This window comes from Thermothelomyces heterothallicus (assembly GCF_042370625.1).
Source record: "Thermothelomyces heterothallicus CBS 202.75 unplaced genomic scaffold P884_scaffold_32, whole genome shotgun sequence".
Classification (NCBI taxonomy): domain Eukaryota; kingdom Fungi; phylum Ascomycota; class Sordariomycetes; order Sordariales; family Chaetomiaceae; genus Thermothelomyces; species Thermothelomyces heterothallicus.
The window spans coordinates 31,412-53,781 of NW_027192593.1; the positions used below are offsets into that span (position 1 = coordinate 31,412).

The 22,370-nt window shown below is 46.7% G+C and overlaps 3 protein-coding genes across 3 annotated transcripts; 1 reads left to right on the forward strand and 2 right to left on the reverse strand.

The window, feature by feature from the left end:
- Positions 1–17,157: 17,157 nt before the first annotated feature.
- Positions 17,158–17,446, reverse strand: P884DRAFT_264312 (uncharacterized protein). The gene has a single exon (XM_069441836.1). The coding sequence runs from the start codon at positions 17,412–17,414 to the stop codon at positions 17,181–17,183; it is 234 nt and encodes a 77-aa protein (XP_069294080.1). The 5' UTR covers positions 17,415–17,446; the 3' UTR covers positions 17,158–17,180.
- Positions 17,447–19,533: 2,087 nt separating this feature from the next.
- Positions 19,534–21,254, reverse strand: P884DRAFT_302984 (uncharacterized protein; the record flags this gene model as incomplete). Its single annotated transcript, XM_069444988.1, has 4 exons — positions 19,534–20,066; positions 20,128–20,233; positions 21,073–21,107; positions 21,176–21,254. 4 exons carry the CDS (start codon positions 21,252–21,254, stop codon positions 19,534–19,536), a joined length of 753 nt encoding a protein of 250 aa, XP_069294081.1.
- Positions 21,255–21,631: 377 nt separating this feature from the next.
- On the forward strand, positions 21,632–22,198 carry P884DRAFT_332420 (uncharacterized protein). The gene is made up of 2 exons (XM_069445790.1): positions 21,632–21,952; positions 22,017–22,198. The coding sequence occupies exons 1-2, from the start codon at positions 21,772–21,774 to the stop codon at positions 22,142–22,144; spliced, it is 309 nt and encodes a 102-aa protein (XP_069294082.1). The 5' UTR covers positions 21,632–21,771; the 3' UTR covers positions 22,145–22,198.
- The last annotated feature ends 172 nt before the right edge of the window (positions 22,199–22,370 follow it).

Genomic DNA, 22,370 nt, shown 5'->3' on the forward strand with positions numbered 1-22,370 from the left:
ATAACTCCCTTATATTAGGTTACCTAGGGAGGAATAGGTTATTTAAGATACTCTAATAGGACTATTATTAGGATCTTATATCCTCTAATATAAAGCGGTTCGCGAGGAACTATTATATATACTAAAGGGCTAAGGTATTATAGTAACTACGACAAGGACTCCTCTAACCCCTACCTATTGCTAACCGCTTCTAGAAACAGATTTCTATTGACTTTATAATCGACCTCCTAGTACGAGAGAAGAACTTACCCTATTACCTTATAGTGATCACCGATCGGCTATTAAAATACGTCTAACTTAAGGCTATATCTTTGTGACGAACCCAACTCAGACTTCTTCTAAAAGGGTTCAGACAAAGGTAAGTGACGCGGGACAAGTGTGTAGGTTGTCTAAGGGATTCGGTGAAGCTAAAGGGTTCACAACAACAGAGTTGTCTCTTCACAGTAGTGCGATGCTATTAGGAGTACTGTGATTATGAGTTGCTATCACTGGTGAACTCTCAGAGTCTACCGAAACGAGTGACTATCTACATGTATATATAACCTTCCTGGATCACCCTGATCAGTCCTTGGTTAGTGATCCTGGTGAGCCGCTCATCGCGATCAGTGACTTTACATTGATCTTAGTGATCGTAAGCCAGCGTGTGGTAGGGCTCGTAGTGCTTCCTACGTTATGATTGGTTCCTTCTGTCCTTTCGGCTTGATTAGCCTATCCGTGCCGGTGGCTTAGGCGGTATCTGTATATATATTTCTGTGACAATCTTCGATAGAGGCTAAAGTATATACGCTCTGGTTCCGAGATATATAGTAGTAGTTTTATAGGTTTCCGATATAGATTATTACTAACTATAGCTTAGACTAGCTTAGCCAATTTTAGACTTCTCTCTATAAGATTATTAGGATTAAATAGTTACTATTAATAGCCTATTACCCCTAAATAGACAGAGGTATAGAACGTATAAACTAGAAGGTATAGACTATCTTATAGACTATCGTTTCCTTTACCTAGTATAACTAGCCCGAACATCTTCTAGTATACTAGCTTGTAATTAATAACTATAACTTAATAGTAACTAGAATAAGCATGAGTTACCTCCTCTATAGCTATAATATAAGTCCTATCTAGTTCGCTAACCTCCTAGATACTCCCGCTTTAACCCTATAGGGGAGGGCTATTAACTTCCTATACTACCTAAAAGAAGGTATAGAGTAGACCTAGGCTACTATCGTATATATATAATAGCACTAGTAAGAAAACGCTAATCGATCTCGATATCTGGCTAAAAGGTTTAAGGTAGGAGATAAAGTGTAGTTATCCCTATATAATATTAAAACTAACTGCCTAAGTTGGAAACTCGATTAGGTTAATACTAAATATAGGGTAGTAGCGGTACCGATACTACTAACTATCACTTTAGATATCCCCTAGGGCCTATACCCTACCTTCTATATTAATCTAGTTAAGTATATTACATCTAACCTGCTCCCCTTATAATATATATTAGATACTTACCCTAGCCTAATATTAGAACTTTCGTAGGATAGATTACTATAAGAAGAATATAAAGTAGAAGTAATTCTTATAGCTAGGAACGCGAGGGGGAGGAGAAACCACCGTAATATATTAGTAAAGTAGAAGGGATATAATACCCTAACTTAGGAACTACTAGAAAACTTAGAGAATACTAAAGCGCTCGACGCTTTCGAATAGGAATAGGGGGATATATACCTAAATGATAGGCCGGTTATAACGAGAAAACGTAGAGGAATATATAAGCGAATAATCTAAAATTTCCGTATATATAGGCAAACCCGGGGCAGATAGGTGGTAGCCGCGTTATAGACGCGCTGACCAAGCTAATTATAAAATAAATATATAATAATAATATACTATATACTTACTCCTTATCCTCTTCCGAGTACTTATCCTCCTCCTCCTCCTCTATAGGGTCCTTAGGAGCAAGGTAGGCAGGCTCCTTGTAGTTATAGACTAGGCATGATACACGCTTGGTCGGGGAACTAGAGTAGTATATATAGGTATAGTTAAAGTCAATAGGGATAGAGGTAGGACATATGGTAATAGTTTAGTAGGCCCGGGATATAGGCAAAGGCATACCTAAGATATAGGTAACAAGGGTAGCATTAATATTAACTAGAGCTAATATATTTTTGTTTATATACTATATCTAGTATAATATAATATTATTTTATATAATAGTATATTATATAAGCTACCTAGTAGCTTATAAGGTAAGGGTAGGGTTAGAGGTAGCTAGGATGTTATTACTATAGTAAATAGGAGTATAGGGGAGGGTAATTATAGTATAATTATCGCTATAGCGATAGGAGGTAATAGCCTAGGTAGGGGAAAAGGCAAGCTAGGTAAGGGAGCGATTAGCCTATATAGCCTCTATAATTATAGTAAAAGAATATACTAAGGTAGAGAATATAGGTATAAGGACTACCTTATATATACTAGCACTATATATAATATCCCAAGGGGAAGCTCCTCCTATATCTTCGCGAATACCCTACCAAAATGTACGAAACTACTATCGCTAGAAAGCTCTCGAAAAACGCCATCCAACGGCACCACTTTCAACCGCACGCGAGCCGTTACAGGCATGCAACGGGCATCGCGAGCATAGAAGCCGAACCTGACCGCAACCCGACCACACCTCATACGACCGTCAAAATTTTCACCACACAGACCACCTAGTACCCCTATACGTGACGTCGACTTAAGGCCTAACGCCGAGCCACTAAGTAGGGAGGCCTATAGCTTCGAGCTAGTCAAAGGGGGGCCTACTATAGGCCCGCCCTACCCCGGATATCGAGGAGCTAAGGGGTCTTATTATGTAACTAGTCGACCTTATACCAAGCCCTAAACAGGGCAAGGTACAGGACCTCGCCGATAGGCTCTTACTAGGCCTTACGACCACCATTATAGGCCCGGTTCTAAACGTACAGGAAATCGTGGCCGAGGAAGTCAGAAAGGGACTTAAAGAGGCCCTCAAGGCTACCCCCCGCCCTACCTAGGCATAGGTAGCCGTAGGGCCGTAACAGGGGGCGACAGGCCCCCAAGGAGGCCTACCATCAGCTAAGGCAGTGCCGTTATAAGCTATATAGGAGGTTACGATACGGAACGCGAGCCTATAGGAGGACCTTAAAGCCTAAACCCTAGCCAAGATAGTCTAAGCAGTCAATAGAGCTTCTAACCGCCAGGGAGCCATCGTGGCTAGGAAGCTTCTAAGTAGGGATATAGTAGTAGTCTTCAAAGATAAGGCTACCAAGGATTAGTATTCGGCTAATAAGCAATAGGTGGTTACGGCCTTCGGAGAGGAGGCTAGGGAGGTCGGTAGGGCCTATATAGTCCTAGTTAAAGGAATTCGGAAGGAAGAGCTACAGGGGGTTAACGAATAAAACTTCAAGGGGGCCGTAGGCCTACGCTCGATCGAAACGGTCAAGTTCCGGCTACCAAAGAGCTTATAAAGAAAGTAGGCCACGGTGCTCTTAGGCTTATAAGACCTCGAAGAGGCCTGGAAGGCCTATAATAAGGGCGTAGTCTAGGATACCTAGGTACTAGACTATAAACCCTACTAGGATACCCTAGAGCCAAGGTAGTACTATAGGTATTAGAGCTTCGGCTATACCTAACGGTATTGTTAGTAGCTAGCCTATTATAGCTATTATAGCGTAAAGGCCTATAGGGAGGGAGGGAAGACTAGGGAGGCCTAATGCCCTACCTACTCTAACTAACTCCCTTATAGGTATATAGCCTATAGTAGCCCCTATATAGCCTGGTATAGGGGCTGCCTAAAGAAAGTTAAAGCCTAGGAGAGGGCTAGGGAGGCCTACTAATATAGACCCCGGACCTTCTAACTACTAGAGCAACTACACCAGAAGGTAACCTTCGAGTTTAGTAGCTAACTAGAAGACGATAACTACTACTAAACTAGAGCTAAACGCCCCTATAGAAGGCCTACTCTAGCCTAGCAGGCGGCTAGAAACGCCTTGTCCGATGCCCGATAGACCCGTATCTCCTTACTACGGCCTAGAGCCCCTTCCTAGGAGGCGATAGATATAGAGCCTACTAATACTATGCCCCTGCCCTCCGCTCTGGCTACCTTAAATATAAATTAAGATCCTCTAGTAGAATACCTAAGGTAACAAACAGGCCCTCGAGGTCCTACTAGAGGAGGCTAAATATAACCTACTAGCTATCTAGGAACCGTAGATCAACCGGTTTACGGGGTCAATATACTACCCCTAGGCTTCGAAATACCACCTAGTTTATAAGCCAAAGGGCAAGGCGGCTATTCTAGTGGCTAAACGGTTCCCGGTTAGCTAGTAGGATTACTTAGTAGAGGAGAACCAGTATAGGGTAACCTTTCTAACCCTAGGGGAGAAGGGGTTCGAACTCTAGTTAGTCTATAATAGTAAGGGCAAATAGGCCCTCTTATAGGACCTACTAGCCCTACCTTAGCCAACCTACCCCTTAGTTCTTATAGGTAACTTTAACCTCTACTACCTAGTCTAGGACCTATTTAATAGGCTTAGCCTAGGGGCTAGGGACCTCCTTAACCTTATAGACTAGTAAGACCTTAACCTATATATACTATATAGCTAGGTTACTAGGGCCCCCTAAGGGGACTAACGCGGCCGGCCTTCTATAATAGACCTATTCTAGGCCTCGGCCAGGCTAGAAGTAACCTATAGGGATATCGTAGAACGTAGGAAGTCCGACTACTACCTATAGGCCCTAAACGTCTCCCTCTAAGGGACTAACGGGCCCGTACTAGCTAGCAAAGGGTAGGACTAGAAGAGTATAGACGAGGAGGCCGTATAGGCCGAGGCAGCCTACCTCCTACTCCGGCTCGGTAGGTAGGCATCGGCCCTGGCCGGGCCCGTCTTCTAGGGCCTAGAGGAGCTCCTACAGGCCTTCGATAGGCTTATAGAGGCCCTCGAGGAGATAGCTACAGTCTCGGCTCCAGCAAAGAAGGCTGGTATAGGTAGTAAACAAGCTCGATAGTAGACAAAGGAGGTTCAGGAGGCCTAGAAGAGGGCTAAGGAGGTAGAGAAGGCCTATAGGGGCACCCTAAACCCCTATATACAGGAGGTACTCCGGCAGGCCCTATAGGATTAGGCTAAGACCATTACGGCCGCGAAGACCAAGAGCTAGAGGGCTACGCTATAGGAGGCAACTAACCGGCCAGACCTATTATAGAGACTAGAGCGGTAGGCAAGGCTATAAAGCTACCTACTAATCGACCCTCTAAAGCTCCTAGCCTTTAAAGGAAGGCTTATAACCTACTAATAGAAGGCTAGGGCCCTAGCTAATAAGTTCTTTCCGAACCTAGAAGCGGACCTATTAGATATTAACGACCTAGATCTAAACGACTACTAGGAGCCGAAGTTCGAAATAAGCTAGGAGGTTATGGTAGGTAATGTTAGGGTAGTACTAGCTAGAGCGGCCCTATAGAAGGCCCCGGGGGAGGACCTCCTCCCTATAGGCCTACTAAAGGCCTATAGGCGGCCGCTCTACCGGATACTAGCTATACTAGCCTCGGAGAGCTTACAGCTCGGCTGTTTCCCGGCCTAGTTTAAAAGGGCTAAGATAGTAGTCTTCTGTAAGCCTGGCAAACCCCTATAGGCCTACTTTACCCTAGGTAGCTATAGGCCTATAGCGCTCCTACTAATAGTAGGTAAGGTACTAGAGGCTATAGTCGCCTGGAAGGTAATAGCTATCGTAGAGGCCTATAGGCTTCTCCTGGCCAAATAGATAGGTAACCGGGAATATAGGTCTACCAAACTAGCTATTTGGCTTATTACGGCCTAGGTTTAGGAGGCTTAGAGGTATAAGGCGGCTACCTCCCTCCTATAGCTCGATATCTTAGGGGCTTTCGATACTATTAACTATACCTAGCTACTAACTACTTTACGGAACTAGGGCTTCCCGAAGTAGTTAGTAGTCTAGGTTAGGGAGTAGTTATAGGATAGGGTAGCTATCCTTTACTTCGACGGCTAGGAAACGGAGGATATAGCAGTTAGGGCCAGGGTCCCCTAGGGGTCACCCCTCTCCCCTATACTATTTATCCTCTATATAGCCTCCCTCTACTAGGCCATTTACTAGGCTAGCCCTACGGTTAGTTTAGTAGGCTTTGCTAATAATATTAACCTTCTAGCCTTCGGGAGGGCCAAAGAGGTCTATAATAGTTAGCTATAGAGGGCTTAGAAGGCCTGCCTATAGTAAGTAAAGACCTAGGGTATAACCTTTGCCCTAGAAAAGTATAAACTTATCTACTTTAATAGGGGCTAGAAGTAGTGGTCGCGACCGCTAGAGCTCCTATAGCCTAGAGGGGGTACTACTACTATAGCCTCTTCGAAGTTAGCTAGATTCCTAGGGGTCTTGTGACGAACCCAACTCAGACTTCTTCTGAAAGGGTTCAGACGAAGGTAAGTGATACGGGACAAGTGTACAAGTCGTCTAAGGGATTCGGTGAAGCCAAAGGGTTCACAACAACAGAGTTGTCTCTTACAATAGTACGATGCTACTAGAAGTACTATAATTGTAAGGGCGGTTGCTATCACTAGTAAACTCCAGAGTCCACCGTAACGAGTGACTATCTACATGTATATATAACCCTGGTGATCACTCCTGATCACGGTGATCGTTAGTGATCGTATAGTAGTGTTTACCCTGATCACTGGTAAGCGTAGTAATCACAGCGCTTCTCATGTTGTGATTAGCCCTTCCGTTCCTTCGGCTTGATTGGTCTGTCTGTGCCGGTGGCCCAGGCGGCATCTACATGCATATTTCCGTGACACGATGCCCTTCCTTCAAGGCTTTCGACCCGAAAGCCCTCTTTTGGCCGTTTCAAATAGCGCCAACATCCCTCGCAGTCCTTATACGTGTTTTTCTCCTTAGTTCCTTATTGTCCTTTGCACTGTCAATCATACCGTCTAACGTGTGTAGGTCCTAAGCGTCTATTTGTCGTAAGCGCCTAGCTTAGTTTATTTCCGATCACGGGTTTGTAGTGATGGCGTGTTCCTATTACGCAGAGCACAACCAAGTGTATAAGATGATTGAAAAATCTCGTCGCTACGAGGCTTGTGTGCGTTAGGGTCGTACTTATGATGGTTCCGGCGTTCTAGCTTCTTCTTGTAGGTTCTCGTTCCCTTGCAGAGGTACGTCGCTAATCGTAACGTAGTAGATCGTATTATACGTGAGCAACGTCGTTTGAAGGCTGAAGAAAAAGAGGCCGAAGCCTTGCTACGAGAATACCAACGTAAAGCTTCTAAGGCATTGGCCCGTTTGACTCGGGTTCGTGAGTAGCAAGAGTTTTTGGTAGAGAAGGGGGCAGACATGGTTACGCGGGGTTTGTCGAATCTAGACGAATTGGAGGCAGTAGAACAACAGGAATCAGAGGCCGTTCTAGACGTGTAGCTTAACGGTGGCGTCGACGTTATTAACTAGGGCGCCGTCTTCGATTTTGTCCTAGGTTTGCCTTTGGCCGATCCGGGTTCTGCCGATAGAACTGTTCGAGTTTCTTAGGGCAATTCAAGTTCTTGACTAGTTCCTATAAGTTGTCTTCTAGTCTAAAATCAAGCCATTTGACCAGATACTATAGTTCCCCATTGATAATACGTGAATCTAGGATTTCTTTGACATCCCATTCTTCCTTTTCGTCCTCTGCTTCGATGTTCGTGGCGATTTTGGCGTTCTTTGGCGCTGGTTCGAGAAGTGAAATATAAAAAACGTCTGTCTGTAGTCGTATAGATGACGGTAACGATAGTCGATAGTTGGATATCGAGATTCGTTCTTTGATAACGAAGGGTCTAACCTTCTTAAAGTCTAGCTTCGTACTTGGTTACTTGGTTTGTAGGTTTCGTGCGATTAGATAGACTTTGTCTCCCCTCTCTAGGCGAGGTCCCTCGAGCCTGTGTTTGTCATAGTAGTTCTTCATTCTGGTTCTGACAAACTTGAGCTCCTTTTTAAGCTTCTCGTGTAGTGCGTGCATCTGTTCTGCTTTGACTGCCGCTCTTAGCACTGTAACCTCTGGTCCCTGCCTAAGGTCTGCTTCGTATCTATAGTTTGTAAAGAACGGTATAACTTTGGTCGTTTCTGTCGGTATTATATTGTAAGCGAGTTATACTGTTGGCAATAGTATGACCTAGTCATCCTGCTGGTAGTTGACGTAGGAACGGAGGTATTGCTTGATAACTTGGTTTAGTCGTTCCGTTTGTCCGTCAGTCTACGGGTGATATGCCGTTAACAGTTTGCTATTAACGCTTAATCGTTACATTAACGCTTACCAAAACTTCGATACGAACTTGGTGTCTCTATCGGTAATCTATTCTTGCGGCTAAGCGTATACTGATGCAACTTGCCGATAGATCATATCTGCTAGCTGTTTAGCTGTCTAGGACTCCTTATAGGGAAAGAAGTATGCCTATTTAGTCAGGCGATCTACTATAGTAAGAATACTATCGTAGATTACTCCTATGGCCGTATCCTTGGATTCTAGTAGTTTCGTGATAAAGTCCATCGTAATTAAACTCTATGGTTTGTCAGCTATTGGCAGTGGCTGAAGTAGCCTATACGGCTTATGTCGTGCCGTCTTGCTTCGATTGCAGATGTCGTAGCTTCGTACGACTTCCTTGACTCGTGCCGTTAATTATGGAAAGTCGTAGTGTTTCTTGACTTGTATAATAGTCTTCGTAACTCCTTTGTGTCCTCCGAGTTTCGACTTGTAGAGTTCCCGAATCATTTATAGCTGTTAGTCTTAGTCGTAGATGTACGCTTTGCCTCGGTACCAGAGTTTCTTATCTTTTTCCTCTACTTCGCTAGGTACCACTAGTCTAGGTGCTGCTTAATATTATACCTTGTTGATCCTTTCTTCTTGAAAGATTGTATAACATTCTTAGAACGAGTCGAGTAGATCATCTTCCACGGGTGTCTACGTTTCGTAATGTAGCATTCCGTCTATTCGTTCCTTGAACAACGGTGGCGTTGTTTCCGTTCGTCCTTCCGTGTGATCCGTTCGTCGGCTTAAAGCGTCCGCTCGTACGTTTTCTTTGCCTTTCTTGTAGCGGATCTCGAAGTTGAATTCCGCGAGGAATTCTGCCTATCGTATTTGTCGTCCGTTAAGCTCCTTCGTCATCATAAAGTACTACAGATTCTTATGATCCGTATATACTTGTACTAGTTCGATCGTACTACTAAGATATAGTCGCCATTCCTTAAAAGCTTCGACAATTGCAAGTAGTTCCTTGTTATAGATTAGATAGTTAAGACGTGGTCCGTCGAGCTTCTTTGAAAAGAAGGCTATAGGATATAGCTTCCCTTGCTCGTCTCGTTGTCCTAACTGTCCTCCGATGGCGTAGTCTGAAGCGTCTGTTTCTACCTCGAATGGCTTCTTGGGGTCTGGTAGTACTAGTACTAGATCCTTGGTGATGGCGTCGCGAATCTGCGTAAATGCTTACTTATGTCGCTCTTCCTATTGGAACTTAGCGTTCTTCTTGGTAAGCTCGTGCAATGGTCGTGTGATTACTCTAAAGTTCCTGATGAACATCCGGTAGAAGTTTGTAAACCCGATGAAACTTCGTACTTCCGTGACTGACGTCGGTCGTGGCCAATCTTTGATGGCTTCAACCTTTAAGGGTTCTATCCGGATTTGTCCTAGGGATATCTCGTATCCTAAAAACACCGTCTTCCTAATATGGAATTTGCTCTTTTCCTTGTTGGCTGATAGCTTATACGCGTGTAATGCGTCTAGCACTACTTTTACGTACTTCTGGTGTTCATCTATTGTCTTAGAGAAGATAAGTATGTCGTCGAGATAACATACCGTAAATTTGTCGAGAAAGGGTCGGATAGCTTGATCAATTAGGGCTTAAAACGTTACCAGTACGTTCGTAAGTCCGAATGGCATGACAAGGTACTCGTAGTGGCCATAGGGTATCCTAAAGGCCGTTTTCCACTTGTCGCCTTCTTTGATCCGTATATAGTTGTAGGCCGATGGCAAGTCAAGATACGTAAAATATTGGGCTCCTGCTAACTGATCTCGGAGCCGTAAGATCAGCGGTAATAGGTATCGATTCTTTACGGTCTGTTCGTTAAGTTACCGATAGTCGACGTATAACCGTAGCTTTCCATCTTTCTTAGGCACAAACAGGATTAGGTAGCCTGCTAGCGATGTCGACGGGCGGATATGTCCTCTTCGAAGGTTCTCCTCTAGATATCGCTTAAGTTCTTCGTTCTATGTCTGGCTTATATAGTAGATCTTAAAGAACTTCAGTCGTACTCCTTCCTTAAGCTTGATCTTGTGATCCTATAGGCCGTGTTCTAGTAATCCTTCCAGATGCTTTAGTTCGAATGCTAGGTGTCCTTCGTACTCCTTCGGTACTTCCCCAGTCTTGTCTCGTTTCTCTGTTTTCTGATAGTATGTAAACTTGGTTCCGTCTATGGCGATGCTGGCGATTTCTCCTGTCTCAACCTATTGCTCTAATTGCAGTGCTCCGCATTCGTCAACGGAGAGAACAGCTATCGACGGTTTAGCTCGTTCCTCCTGTCGTAACGTCGGTGTCATTATGCTGCTTCTTCCAGAGTCTATAGTAGTCTGTCTACCATTGCCCGTCTCTTACGGTAGATCCTTAGGATATGCCTTCCCTTGAGCATCGTCCATTCGCGATCCTTGCGCGCTCTCCATCTCGCTGGTCGAATACGACTCTGTTTAGGGTCGTAGGTGGCTACCATTCTTCTAGCTGATGTCCGGGTTGTAGTCTTTATACTATAGTAGTCCTAGTATTATGTCTTTGTCATTGCCTATATCTATAATGCTAAATACGACTGCTATAGTCTTCCCTACCATAGTAATATCGATCGGTTCGGTCTCCCTATATACCTATTATATCAGGAATAGCCCTTTGACTATACTATGCTTCCGTTTCATTCTCTAGGGTATTCGTAGCTAATTTATAAGTGTCGGCGAAATCAGGTTCATCTCTGCTCCACTATCTACTAGTGTAAGCATTTCGTGCTACTTCCATTATGTCGTTATCTATAGTCGCTTGTCTTGCCGTCGTCGTCCAAAGATTATAGCGATTTCCTATATTTCTGCCGGGAGGTCTCGATATAGTGGTCTCTTACGCCAGTTCCTCCTATACTACGCTACTACTCGCCGCTATATAGGCGTTAATAGTTTTTAGGCCCCTCGAAGGGCCCTAACCCGTTTCCTAGGTCGGTGCTAACCTCTTCGATTGTTCGGCTAATAGCGGCTTCGTCAATCGTTCTCATTTCCGTAAGCCATTGAGTGCTTATAGCTTCCTACTATTAGGTCCGTTCTGCTTTTCGTCGTATAGTCTATAGCTTCATCTGAAGCTCCCGAATTTGCGATTTCTTTTCGTCCGCGTAATAGAGATAATCGTTACTCCAGCATGAGTCCCATGTGTTTCGTCCCGTTCTGTAGTGCCTAGGCCAGGCTCGTCTCGGAACTACCATGATGCCTTCTAGACTCCGGGTTTCGATCTTCTAGAGTAATTCGGCCGCTCTATTTCCCGTGTCGTAGACCTATTCTATAGGGCGTAAACTTCCGTCCCCGTTTTCCTGTCGGGTCGGCCAGTGATTGTTTTCGAATTTGTCGCGGAAGTGGTATCGGCATTCGTGTGCTATATACTAGAACCAGGGCACTTGTACGTGTGCCTCATGTCAAGGGTATAGTTACGTGGCGTCGCCTAGGAGATATTGGAATTCTTTTCCAAATCCTTCCTACTATATATAGACCATAGGTGCCTTAATGCTAAGGTAGGAATGTTTCTTCTAGTAGCTTTCCTATATATATTTGTCTTTTCCGTGGTTTACACGTATAAACTGGTACTCTAGGTTCCGTACGTCGTAGCTAAGTTACTGATCGTCAAAGTGCGTAGTATAACTATCGGGTCTATCGTACGTCACGGGCTATTCCCCTTTAATGGTTTCCATGATACATTAGAGTTCCCTCATTTCATCCCTTATCTCGTTGCTCTACTAGGCAAGTCAAGTCAGGCGTCTATCTCGTTTGCGTAACTCCGTATTGAGCCGAAAAACTTCATTATGGTACTATTCAATCCGTTCCTAAAGGAACAAGATATTCGGTCTAGGTCGGTCGACTCCTTAGGTATTGGTCGTCTACAATCCATCCTATCTCTACATAACTATAAAACCCCACTGCCTCAAGGCTAGGAGAATCGAAATCGGTGGCGTATACTCCCCTGCCGTATCCCATTCGGCAATGCCTGTCTTGGGGTCTATAGTGACCAGTTCGGAGTACGGCGTCTATTCGTTTCTGCCGTTATTATCATGTTCAAGACTGTCCGTGTCGCTGTCCCTGTCTTCGTAGCTTGTGGCTACTACTTCGACGACGTCCTTGGTTTCGTCGATGACCGTAGTTTCCTTTCCTAGGACTAGTTTCTAATCTTTCTTCGGGCTTCGACATTCCCGCTTGTAGTGTCCTTTCTTTCCGTAATTATAGCAGGTAGCGTTAGACTTATCTTTGGCCGTCTTCTTCTTGTCCTACTTCTATGCTACGTCTATATCTATAGCTCCGGGATGCGTCCCATACGAGGTACTAACGTACGTTCGCTTTTTCTTGTCGTTAGCCTTGACCGTGGTTCTGTTTATTCGACCTCGTTTCTGCTGTTCTCGTATATAGAGCCGATCGTCGATTCTGATAGCCTATACGATGTATTCGTCTAGCGTTTTAGGCTGGTTATACTTGTATAGCTTGTCTTTGACCTTTTCCTTCAAGCCGTTGTAAAACAGTTATATCAATGCCTTGTCGTTAAGCTGAGACTTGAGCATGTCCTATCTAAACTATATAGCGTAGGAGGCTACTAACTTGGTCTGTCGGAGATTGGCAAGCCTTTCTTACGCGTAAATCTTCTCGTCTTTGTCGCTAAAGACCTTCCAAAGCTCTTCTTCGAAACGGTCGTAGGATTAGAAGACTGCCTATATAAAGGCGTCTCGGTCGTCCTCGTCTTCCTTAGTAAGGTAGTTGTTCCACGTAGGTTTAAACCATCTAAGTGCCTTGCCCTCTAATCTCGTAGCTACATAGAGGACTTTGGCTTTGTCGTCCGGAAACTTGTCGTCATTAAGCCGGAAGTAGGATCGGAGGTTTATCAAAAACCCTACAAGATCCTCCTTAGTTCCTCCGTATTTGCTAGGTAGTTCGATCTTGATATAGCTTGCTTTGGCAGTCTCGAGCGCCTTGATTTTAGCATAGGCCTCGTTAACCAGTTTCTACAAGTGCTTTTCACCATTCTCGAGTTCCTTGATTCGAGCTTAAGCAGCCTTATCTCTCTGGTCTAACTCCTAGATTCGCTACTAGAGTTGACCAAGCTAGGCAAGCAGCTGTTCGGCCGTAACGTTAGTAGCCATATTGATATTAAGGTCGAAGTCACCTCCGTTCTGAACCATGACAGAACAAAGGGAGTGATAGCAACGTGTGACGAACCTAACTCAGACTTTTTCTAAAAGGGTTCAGACGAAGGTAAGTGATGTAGGACAAGTGTACAAGTCGTCTAAGGGATTCGGTGAAGCCAAAGGGTTCATAACAACAGAGTTGTCTCTCACAATAGTGCGATGCTACTAGAAGTACTGTAATTGTGAGGGCGGTTACTATCACTGGTGAACTCTAGAGTCTACCGTAACGAGTGACTATCTATATATATATATAACCCTGGTGATTACTCCTGATTACGGTGATCGTTAGTGATCGTATAGTGGTGTTCACCCTGATCACTGGTGAGCGTAGTGATTATAGCGCTTCTCATGTTGTGATTGGCCCTTCCGTTCCTTCGGCTTGATTGGTCTGTCTGTGCTGGTGGCCTAGGCGGCATCTGCATGCATATTTCCGTGACAGGTCTGGCTAGACTAGAGGCTATAGTAGGGCCCCTACTACGTAAAGGTAGCCAAAAAGCTAGAAACCTAGGAGTTTGCCCTAACTAGGCTTACTACAAAGACCTAGGGCCCTAGCCTACTATAGGCCCATAAGGTCTATACTAAGTACATCTATAGCGCCCTAGCTTATAGGGCCTCGAACTTCTACAAGCCTACCAAGCTAGGGGGCAAGCTAGAAGGCCCTACTAGGGAACTATCAAAGGCCTAATATAGGGCCCTTCGAGTAGTTACTAGGGCCTATAAGGCTACCCCTATCTGGTACCTCAAGATAGAAGCCTAGGTACTACCCCTCGACCTCTATCTTAACAAGAGGCTAGCTAACTTCGAAGCTAAACTCGACCGGCCGCTCTTATGGACCAGGGCAGGTCCGGGGGCCTCCCGAGTCCCCGTAAGGGCTCTTATCTAATAAGCCTATAATAGGCTTAGCCAGAGGTTCCGGAAGAGAAGGGCCAGGGTAACAGGCCAGGAGCCGAAGCCTATAGCCCTAGAGGTAGCAAGGTCAATAGTCTGGTAGTAGGTTTAGGAGGGCTATAGAGGGGGTTAACCCCCCCTATAGACCCTACGAAGAAGGCTACAGGCTATAGAACTAGCTATAGCAGCTAGCTAGAGCAACCGTTAGAGGGCTAACCAAGCCGGTAGGAGGATATAGCATATATCTGACAAGGACCCCCTACGTCTGGTTTTCACAGGGGAGGGCCTGCAAAGGCACTAGGGCCTAACGAAGGCCTAGAGCTCCCTACTAGTATAGGCCTGTATAGGGGCCATTGGCCTCCGCGACTTCCTTTTTAGGGTTTAAGTCCTAGGGGTTAGTACCCCCTACTATGCCTGTAGCTAAGGGAGAGAGACTGTAGAGCACCTGGTTATCTAGTGCCCGAACCTACTAAGAAGCCGAACGTAGGAATCCTGGGAAATACGGTCGCAAAGGGACCTAGACCTCGTTCTATAGGGTATAGGGGCCTGGAACCATCATTTGGTAAGGAGGGTTCTATAGTGGCTAATAGACCTAGGGAGGCTTCTGGAATACCGCCTTGTAAGGAGGCTAGACTAGGAGGCAAGGCCTCTATAGGGCTATTCTAGCTACTTCTCCTTTTCTTTGTAGTGTATTAGTATCCTAGATTAGGCGTTAAAGGAGGGATAGAGGTTTTTATCTGGCCTATTAGGTACGGTTTCCTTTGTATATAACTAGAGAGGCTCTGGCATATTTATTAGCATAGTGGTATAGGATTAATAATAATAATAATAATAACCTTATATATACTATAGGTTATAGTCTTTAGCTAGGGAAGGGTCTCTAGGGTTATACCCTTATTATAATAGTATATAATCTTATAGATACCTATATATAAATGTAGATTATTTGCTTATAATTATAGGTCCTAAATATAAGGATTATAGGTAGAACAATATATTATATAGGATATACTATAACTAGAGACATATATAATATTATTACTACTTAGAATATAGTAAATATAATTAAGATAATATTATATCTTCTTAGATAGGAGTTTAAACTCCTTATTAGAGGAGTTACCCTTAATAGCAAACCTACTAAGGGAAATATTCTAGTTCTTATACTAAAATTTAGACGGTTAGTAGGGACTTAGGATATATATATTATAACTATAGTTAGGAAAACAAAAGGGAAAACTTACATTACGATCTTTATTCTTATCGCCACTAGGACAGTAGCTACTACTACTACCACCAAGCGAGCCGACAGCAGTAGACATTCTAAATAAGAAAAAAAAAAATTTTTAGGGGTATAATATAGGAGTAGGTAGCAAAATAGAGTATAGGTAGGCAGAAGCAGGGGGGAGCGTATAGGTTATAAAAGAGAGGAAGAGGGAGTTAGAGGGAAAGAGAGGAGGAATTTATACATATTTAGAGAGTAGGGCTAGGGGAGTACATATAGGGCCTAAATAAAGACTAGGCCCTACTTCGAACTCGAATAAAGGCTAGGACCTATATAATATCAAAATAAAGACTAGGACCTATATAAGACCTAAATAAAGCTAGACTATATATATAGATTACCGGTATATATAGGACCTATTATTATAATAACACTAGGTAGACCTACCTAAGCATCTAACTAGAAAAAGAGGGGGGGTATATAATAGGCCTAGGCTCTACCTAGGCTAATCGATAACGGGCTATACCCGGTTTCGGACCGGACCTATATACGTTCGTAGGGCATTCGTAAGGTATATACTTAGGACCCGGTTAGGCTCTAACCCGATGCCTAACTAAACCCTAACCGGAGTATATACGTACCCCCTATATTAGGAAATGGAACCCCTTTTGGCACCTATACTTACTTTCTCCTCTTTCTTCCCTTAAGGTAGTTAAATAAAACATTATACGCTTATCTGTAGTTGCTATAAGGCTAGTATATTATAGCTAGACCTAGAGGCTAGGGCTAGAGAGGCTTTAGCTTAGCCTTACTAAGCCTCTATAGGGCTATTCTAGTTACTTCTCCTTTTCTTTATAGTATATTAGGTTTCTAGATTATATAGAAAAGGGAGGATAGAGGTTTTTATATACCTTATATAATATAATTTCCTTTGTATATAACTAGAGAGCGTCTAGTATGCTTTAGTATAGTAGTATAGGAAGAATGATAATAATAATTCTAAACCTAGCTATAGGTAAGGAGTATAAGTATATTTAGGTATAACTTAGGAGCTGTTTATAGCCTATAATATTATCACTATATTTTTCTTTCTATGTAGGGAACTTGATATAATACGTGTCGAGGGACGCCTCTATTATATATGGTTAGATTAGATAAGTCTTTATAGGTCCTGGCTTTATAGGGTAGAGCCCTCTCTGGGCGGCATGTACGCCACCCTCTTCCTCTACTTGGATGCAGGGCCCGCTTACAGGAACCCATGATACTGCGAGACATCGAACTATTGAACTATCTTGATTTTACCAGACCAACCATCTTCCATCACCCTCACACTAGCAGAAACGCGTGTAGGTCTTCCGTGTAAGTGGCAAAGGGGGGATGCTTTCGAGGAACCACCTTCTCCTTACCACACATAACAATCCCAGAAAAAAACATGATGAACAGAAATCCGGCAAAATCCACAGAAAACCAATCCATTGCTTCGAGCCGGGAGATCAGCTGTAGCTGCCACAGCAAGTCCAACATCCTTTTGTCCCTCCAAGCGATTCCAGGCAACAATAATAGCTCAGCCAGCGTGCGACACCCCGACATCTCGCACCTGGTGTTTTTAACGCAATCCGTGTTGACGCAATTCAAGGCGTGTCAGGCGGAGTAGGGGCGTCCGGAGGCGGTTGGATCGGGCCGGGTTGGGGGTTCGGGGGCGGCGTGGGCGGTTTGACGGGGGTAGGCAGAGCCCACGGCGTTCCGGGGAAGCGAAGAGAGTGTAAGCGAGGGTCGAGTTCGTCATCAGCAGCGTCAAACGTATCGTCATAGTCGTCGGTGAGGTCAGAGAGGCTAACATCCTGTCCTCTCTGGAAAACTGGAACGAGGGTATTCGATTCGAGAAAGTACACCTCCAGCTTCGGGAGCATTGTTTGATGTTCCGAGTGTCCGCGGGTTATCGACACGCGTTGCCAAAGTCTACGGCTGGAGACCTTGTCTGAGGAACGCCTGTAATCACAAGATAATGTCTAGCTACGGCGGGGTCCCCGTGGGTTTAAATGCTTCCCCATCTTGACTCGGGGACGCATGGCATAGGGACGACCCGAGAAGTCAGTCACACGGGCAGACGCGGCTTGTAACACAAGGACTGTGTAACTTTAGCTGGAATCCAGCTATTCATGACTATCCACTACCGCCGTCGCGCTTGGGAACTTGTAGCAACCACAGAGACACAGTGAAGGATCCGAGTGTGCCCCCACGGACGCTTCTGGGAGCTTTTGAACCCGACAGGGGGCGGTGGCAGCACGGGGGCCTCTCGGGACTCCGAACGGCGCAGTGATTGGAGGACGGAAAAGGGTCGGCCACGGGACCTTTGGTTGCGGCGAGTGAGGCGTGGGAAGTAGGGAGGGGGCCGCCAATGTGTTCCATCTAAAATGACATGGGAGGTGTATGTACTTTTGCAGCTGAAGGGCACTGGACCCTCTCGGGATCATTGGAATCAAGGGAATAAAAGCGACGAAGCCAGCTCGGTGAGGTTGGCCAAAGGAACGGGATAATTAATAATATATGGTACGCAGCGGGACAGGGTATGCTTTGTGCTGTCAAGCCGTTGTGTGCGGTCCCAATAAGACCGTCGCGAATCCAAACTAATAGGATGGTATGTACAATACGCATCTGCAAGTAAGCGGACAAGGGAGAGAACGTGATGAGGCGGTGATGGACGAGCGGTTCCGCGCGGGATTTGATGCAAAAATCCTGAGTGGTAGGGCAGACGACCCCGGGCGCCTGGAATTCTTGTTGGTTTGGCGGCGGCTTCACCGATTCACTATCAGTCAAGGCCGCTAGACCACGGAACCCAGACGGCAATGACTCTTATCTCATCAGTGAATATCAATCTCGAGCGAGCCACCAGAGCGTTGCTGTTGGGGTCTCAGTGGGCCGGTCCAAGAGCGAAAGAGCGATGTGTTGTATCTTTCCTGCAGCTCCCCGCAGAGCCTGCCGCATGTGCCAATTACTCGACCTGAGAGAGCCGAATCCGGCTTGGGAATAGTTTCCCTCTCGGTGGTGCCACTGAGCCCCTGTAGGGCTGGAAATCCTCACCTTGTAAAGGTCTCGAGGACAAGCATGCAGGCGTTTGGCCCGAAGCGTCTGGCAGCTCATACCGCTGCAATGTCCATTCGTATGCCCTTGACCAATTTGGTGTCTCATGCCGCAAATGTTCCGTGTCCTAAGGCCGGTTTAGGTCAATCTGGTGGACGTTGTATTTCTGCACAATGGGCTTGCCGGATTCTACTGGTCAGCAAAGATGCAGAAAGGTGACATCGAAGCAACAATTCCGGAGATAACCGTTCAAAATGGCCATTGCCGTGGGTATCATTCGTACATACCCCCATAAAAGATTCCCAAACTAGCTTCCGTGGGCATGACCAAGTGGCACAGAGTCATTCCGCGCACACGTGAGCGCTAGTGACATCGATCCTTGTCCTGTGCAACATGTGGCTTCATCAACGTAGGGCTGACTGCCAATGTTGATCCTTCGTGTGGGCGGAAGGACCAGAAAAGCTGGACGGAGTGGTCCTGGGCGGGATCACAAGGACTGTGGTGTAGAGCACGAAGGACATGCCTAACTCATCTACACATAGCCCTGCTTGACGCATCCTGCAGATCGAAAAACTCAATAGAAGTTTCGGGGACTTCATCTTCCGTCATCAAGCGAGCCCCGAGCGCGAAGAGATGCTTGCGACTCAACACAGGAATCATCCAATTTCAGAACGTTCGAAGTTCGATTTTGTCTGACGACAGCCCCCCGGCATCGTGACGGGGGGTTCTTGTCATCTAGAAGCCATTAGCCCAGCAACGCCGATGTTAAAACACACCAGCCAGGAAGAGCCCATCTCCATTCTTTTTCGTGACCCCTGCCCCAAACGCCGACCGTTTCCGAAGATCCACACGTCCGTTCAAAATGTATGATGTACCATTTATCTCCAGTCCCTGCTGCGGCTGCGGCTTCTACTGCGGCGATTATAAGTGTCATAGCTGTCGCGGCTGGGACTCCTGCGCCTGCCGTAACCGCGGCCGCCTCGGTGACTACGGCCGCCGCGGCCCTGCGGGGTTCGCGAGCGGGATCTCGAGGAATAGGATGCCGAGCGCGAGCGGTATCTGCGGGTACCACTGGGTGCAGGCGACCGGGAACGGGACACAGACCTGGGGCGGTAGACATCGGAACGATGACCATACCGTCCCGAGCCACCGGCGGCTGGTGATCTCCACCCGCGGCCTCCCGGAGCGCCACCGCCGCCAGATGATCCGAGGACGGACCTCACGTTAGCCGGGGGACCACGAGGCCCGCGACGGGCTGCTGGTGGAGGAGGCGAGACTTTGCGGCGCGGAAGAACGATCGACACATGAATGGTGCTGCCGTCAAGTTGGGCTTCGTGCATGTGCGTAATGGCAGCTTGAGCGTCCGCCTCGTTGAAGTAGAGAATGTAGGCCGTGCCGCGATTCAAGCCGGCTGCATCGACGTCAGCATCAATTTGGCCCTCGACGTGCGACTGGCGTCAGGTCCAACTCACATTGCCTGTTGACTGGGAGATCCAGATCATCAATTTCGCCATACTCGCCAAATATTTCGTAAAGGTGGTCCTCATTGACATTCTTGGTCAGGCGCTCGACAACAATCTAGGTGTGGTCGGTTAGCATTTCGTTGTTCAATACTCCATCTTCCCACGAAAGGCTCGCCTTGGTCGATTTCGGCGGGGGACTGTCGCTACGAGTCCTGCTGCGCGAGCGGCTCAAGTCCCGACTGTAACTCCGACCGCGCGAGTAGCTGCGAGAACGGGTGCGGCTCCGACTCGGCGTTCGACTGCGACTGGGCGTGCGGCTCAAGCTTCGGCCGCGGCTCCAGCTCCGGTGTCTGCCGTTGCGTGCGGGGGAACGGAAGTTGCCATCTCGGTCGTAGGAGCGGCGGCGCTCCATGGAAGGCGAGGGTGATCGAGAAAGCTGTGAGCGAGGGGTTCGCGACCGAGAGCGCGGCATATCGTCGAGAGCCATGGGTTCGTTGGCTCTTGCGGGAGAGTCCATGGTAACACGACTCGCGCGGCGAGCGAATCAAATGCTACCGGAAGAAATTGGGAAGGCGGGTTGGGTTTGGTTGCGACAGCTGGAAGGCTGCACCGAATGAAGCCTCTCTTGCGCGCCTGCTCAATTGAGAAACAACGCGCTGCGCAAACCACGTGATTGGACGAATGCGTGCCGTGCCCCACTGGCTCTTCCATCTGCGTCATCCGCTTGAGGCAGGCACTATTATTGCAAGTGCCCTGATAAGACCTGCAGCACACCTGACAGCTCCCTGAGAAATTGGAGTATGTGTTCTCGAGTAAGGTAGTTGCCTATGTAAATCATGTACGTATGCACGTACCTATGCACAGTGCATACCTGGATATCGCCGGAAAAAAAAAGTTGCCCAAGCTCATAGCTGCGTCGTCGAAGAGGAATCGTTCGCCGGCAGCCAGCATGACGTTGCTGCCGATCTGAAAAGCAAAGATATTGCTGCCTGCTTTGCCAGACGTTGCGATTAGCTTGAAGCAGCTCAAAGGTCGCCGAGCGATGCCCTCCTGTCACCAAGCTCCTCCTGGTCTTCCGTCATGGGTCCCTCGTCATTGGACAAACAGCCATCACCACGCCTGGAGGCGCAAGCCATGATGCCTTTTACTTTGACCTCATGCCGTTGATCGCCATCACAGCAACATAACAAGATTCAGGTCTTTAAGGTCACATAGGTGATGGTGGGTAATGAGCAAGGCATTAAAAGGGGGTTTGGTCTTCGGGTTGCGCGGTAAGCATATTCCCAACTGTCATCCTTCGCTCTTCATCCCTTCCACCGAAAACGGACGATTAATATCCCTCACAACATACACGTCATGGGCCTTTTCTCGCGTCACGCCGACGAGCCGGCCTCTCAACGCCACCCAGCTTACGAGGAGCGCCAACCACTCTATGAGCAACCACCAAGAAGGCACGGCCTCTTCGGAAGTAAGCACCGCTCTCCTCCTCAGGAGCCAATTAATGCTACCCAAAGCACACGGAGCAGCAACACAACGTCGTCTCCCGATCACACCAGCGGCGGTCAGGGTGGCGGCGGCTCGCTACACCGCTCCTTTGGCAATGGAAATCGGGATGAGATGGACCCCAGCATCGTATAAGCCCGGGAACGCCTCATGGCCGCCGAAACTGCTGAGATGGAGGCCGACCGCGCTTTGATGGCCGCCCACGAAAGCGTTCGCGAGGCCCGCGAGCACGTACGCATGCTTGAGCTTGAAGCCAAGGAGGAGGCTAGGAGGGCCAAGATCAAAGAGCACCACGCTAAGGAGTTCTCTAAGAGGGGAAAGTTGCTGGGGAGTAAGTGGCCTGACCGTCATTACTGCCGTGGACTGATTGCTGACATGGCGTACGGTACGATTAGTAGACTGTTTGGAACACTTACTTGACAGTCACAGAATCGGGTATGAGTCTTTCATTATGGTACAAAATCGCGAAGAGGCACGGCGCCTATTTCCGCTTACATCGTCATTTGTTACGCTGTATAATTAACTCCTGTACAATCTTGCTTTCCGCAGGTACCATTTCAGTTGCGTTTTTTGAACCAAACGTTTACCCGTCCAGAACCCCCTCTTTCATGCGGTTTAGCCCCTCGTAGTATAACGAATGGGAATATCAAGACAGGCTTTGTTGAAAAAATGCGTAACTAGGACATCTTGAAGCTTCTGGTTCCTAACGCGATGCGAAACGAGTAAGGACCTTCTCCGTCTTGTGCCCA

Excerpts from the sequence above, each read along its gene's own strand:
- P884DRAFT_264312 (XM_069441836.1), bottom strand. The coding sequence starts at position 17,414 with ATGTTAGCCTCTCTGACCTCACCGACGACTATGACGATACGTTTGACG.
- P884DRAFT_332420 (XM_069445790.1), top strand. The coding sequence starts at position 21,772 with ATGGCCGCCGAAACTGCTGAGATGGAGGCCGACCGCGCTTTGATGGCC. Across the intron at positions 21,953-22,016 it reads GAGGGGAAAGTTGCTGGGGA|TAGACTGTTTGGAACACTTA; the intron begins GTAAGTGGCCTG and ends CGGTACGATTAG.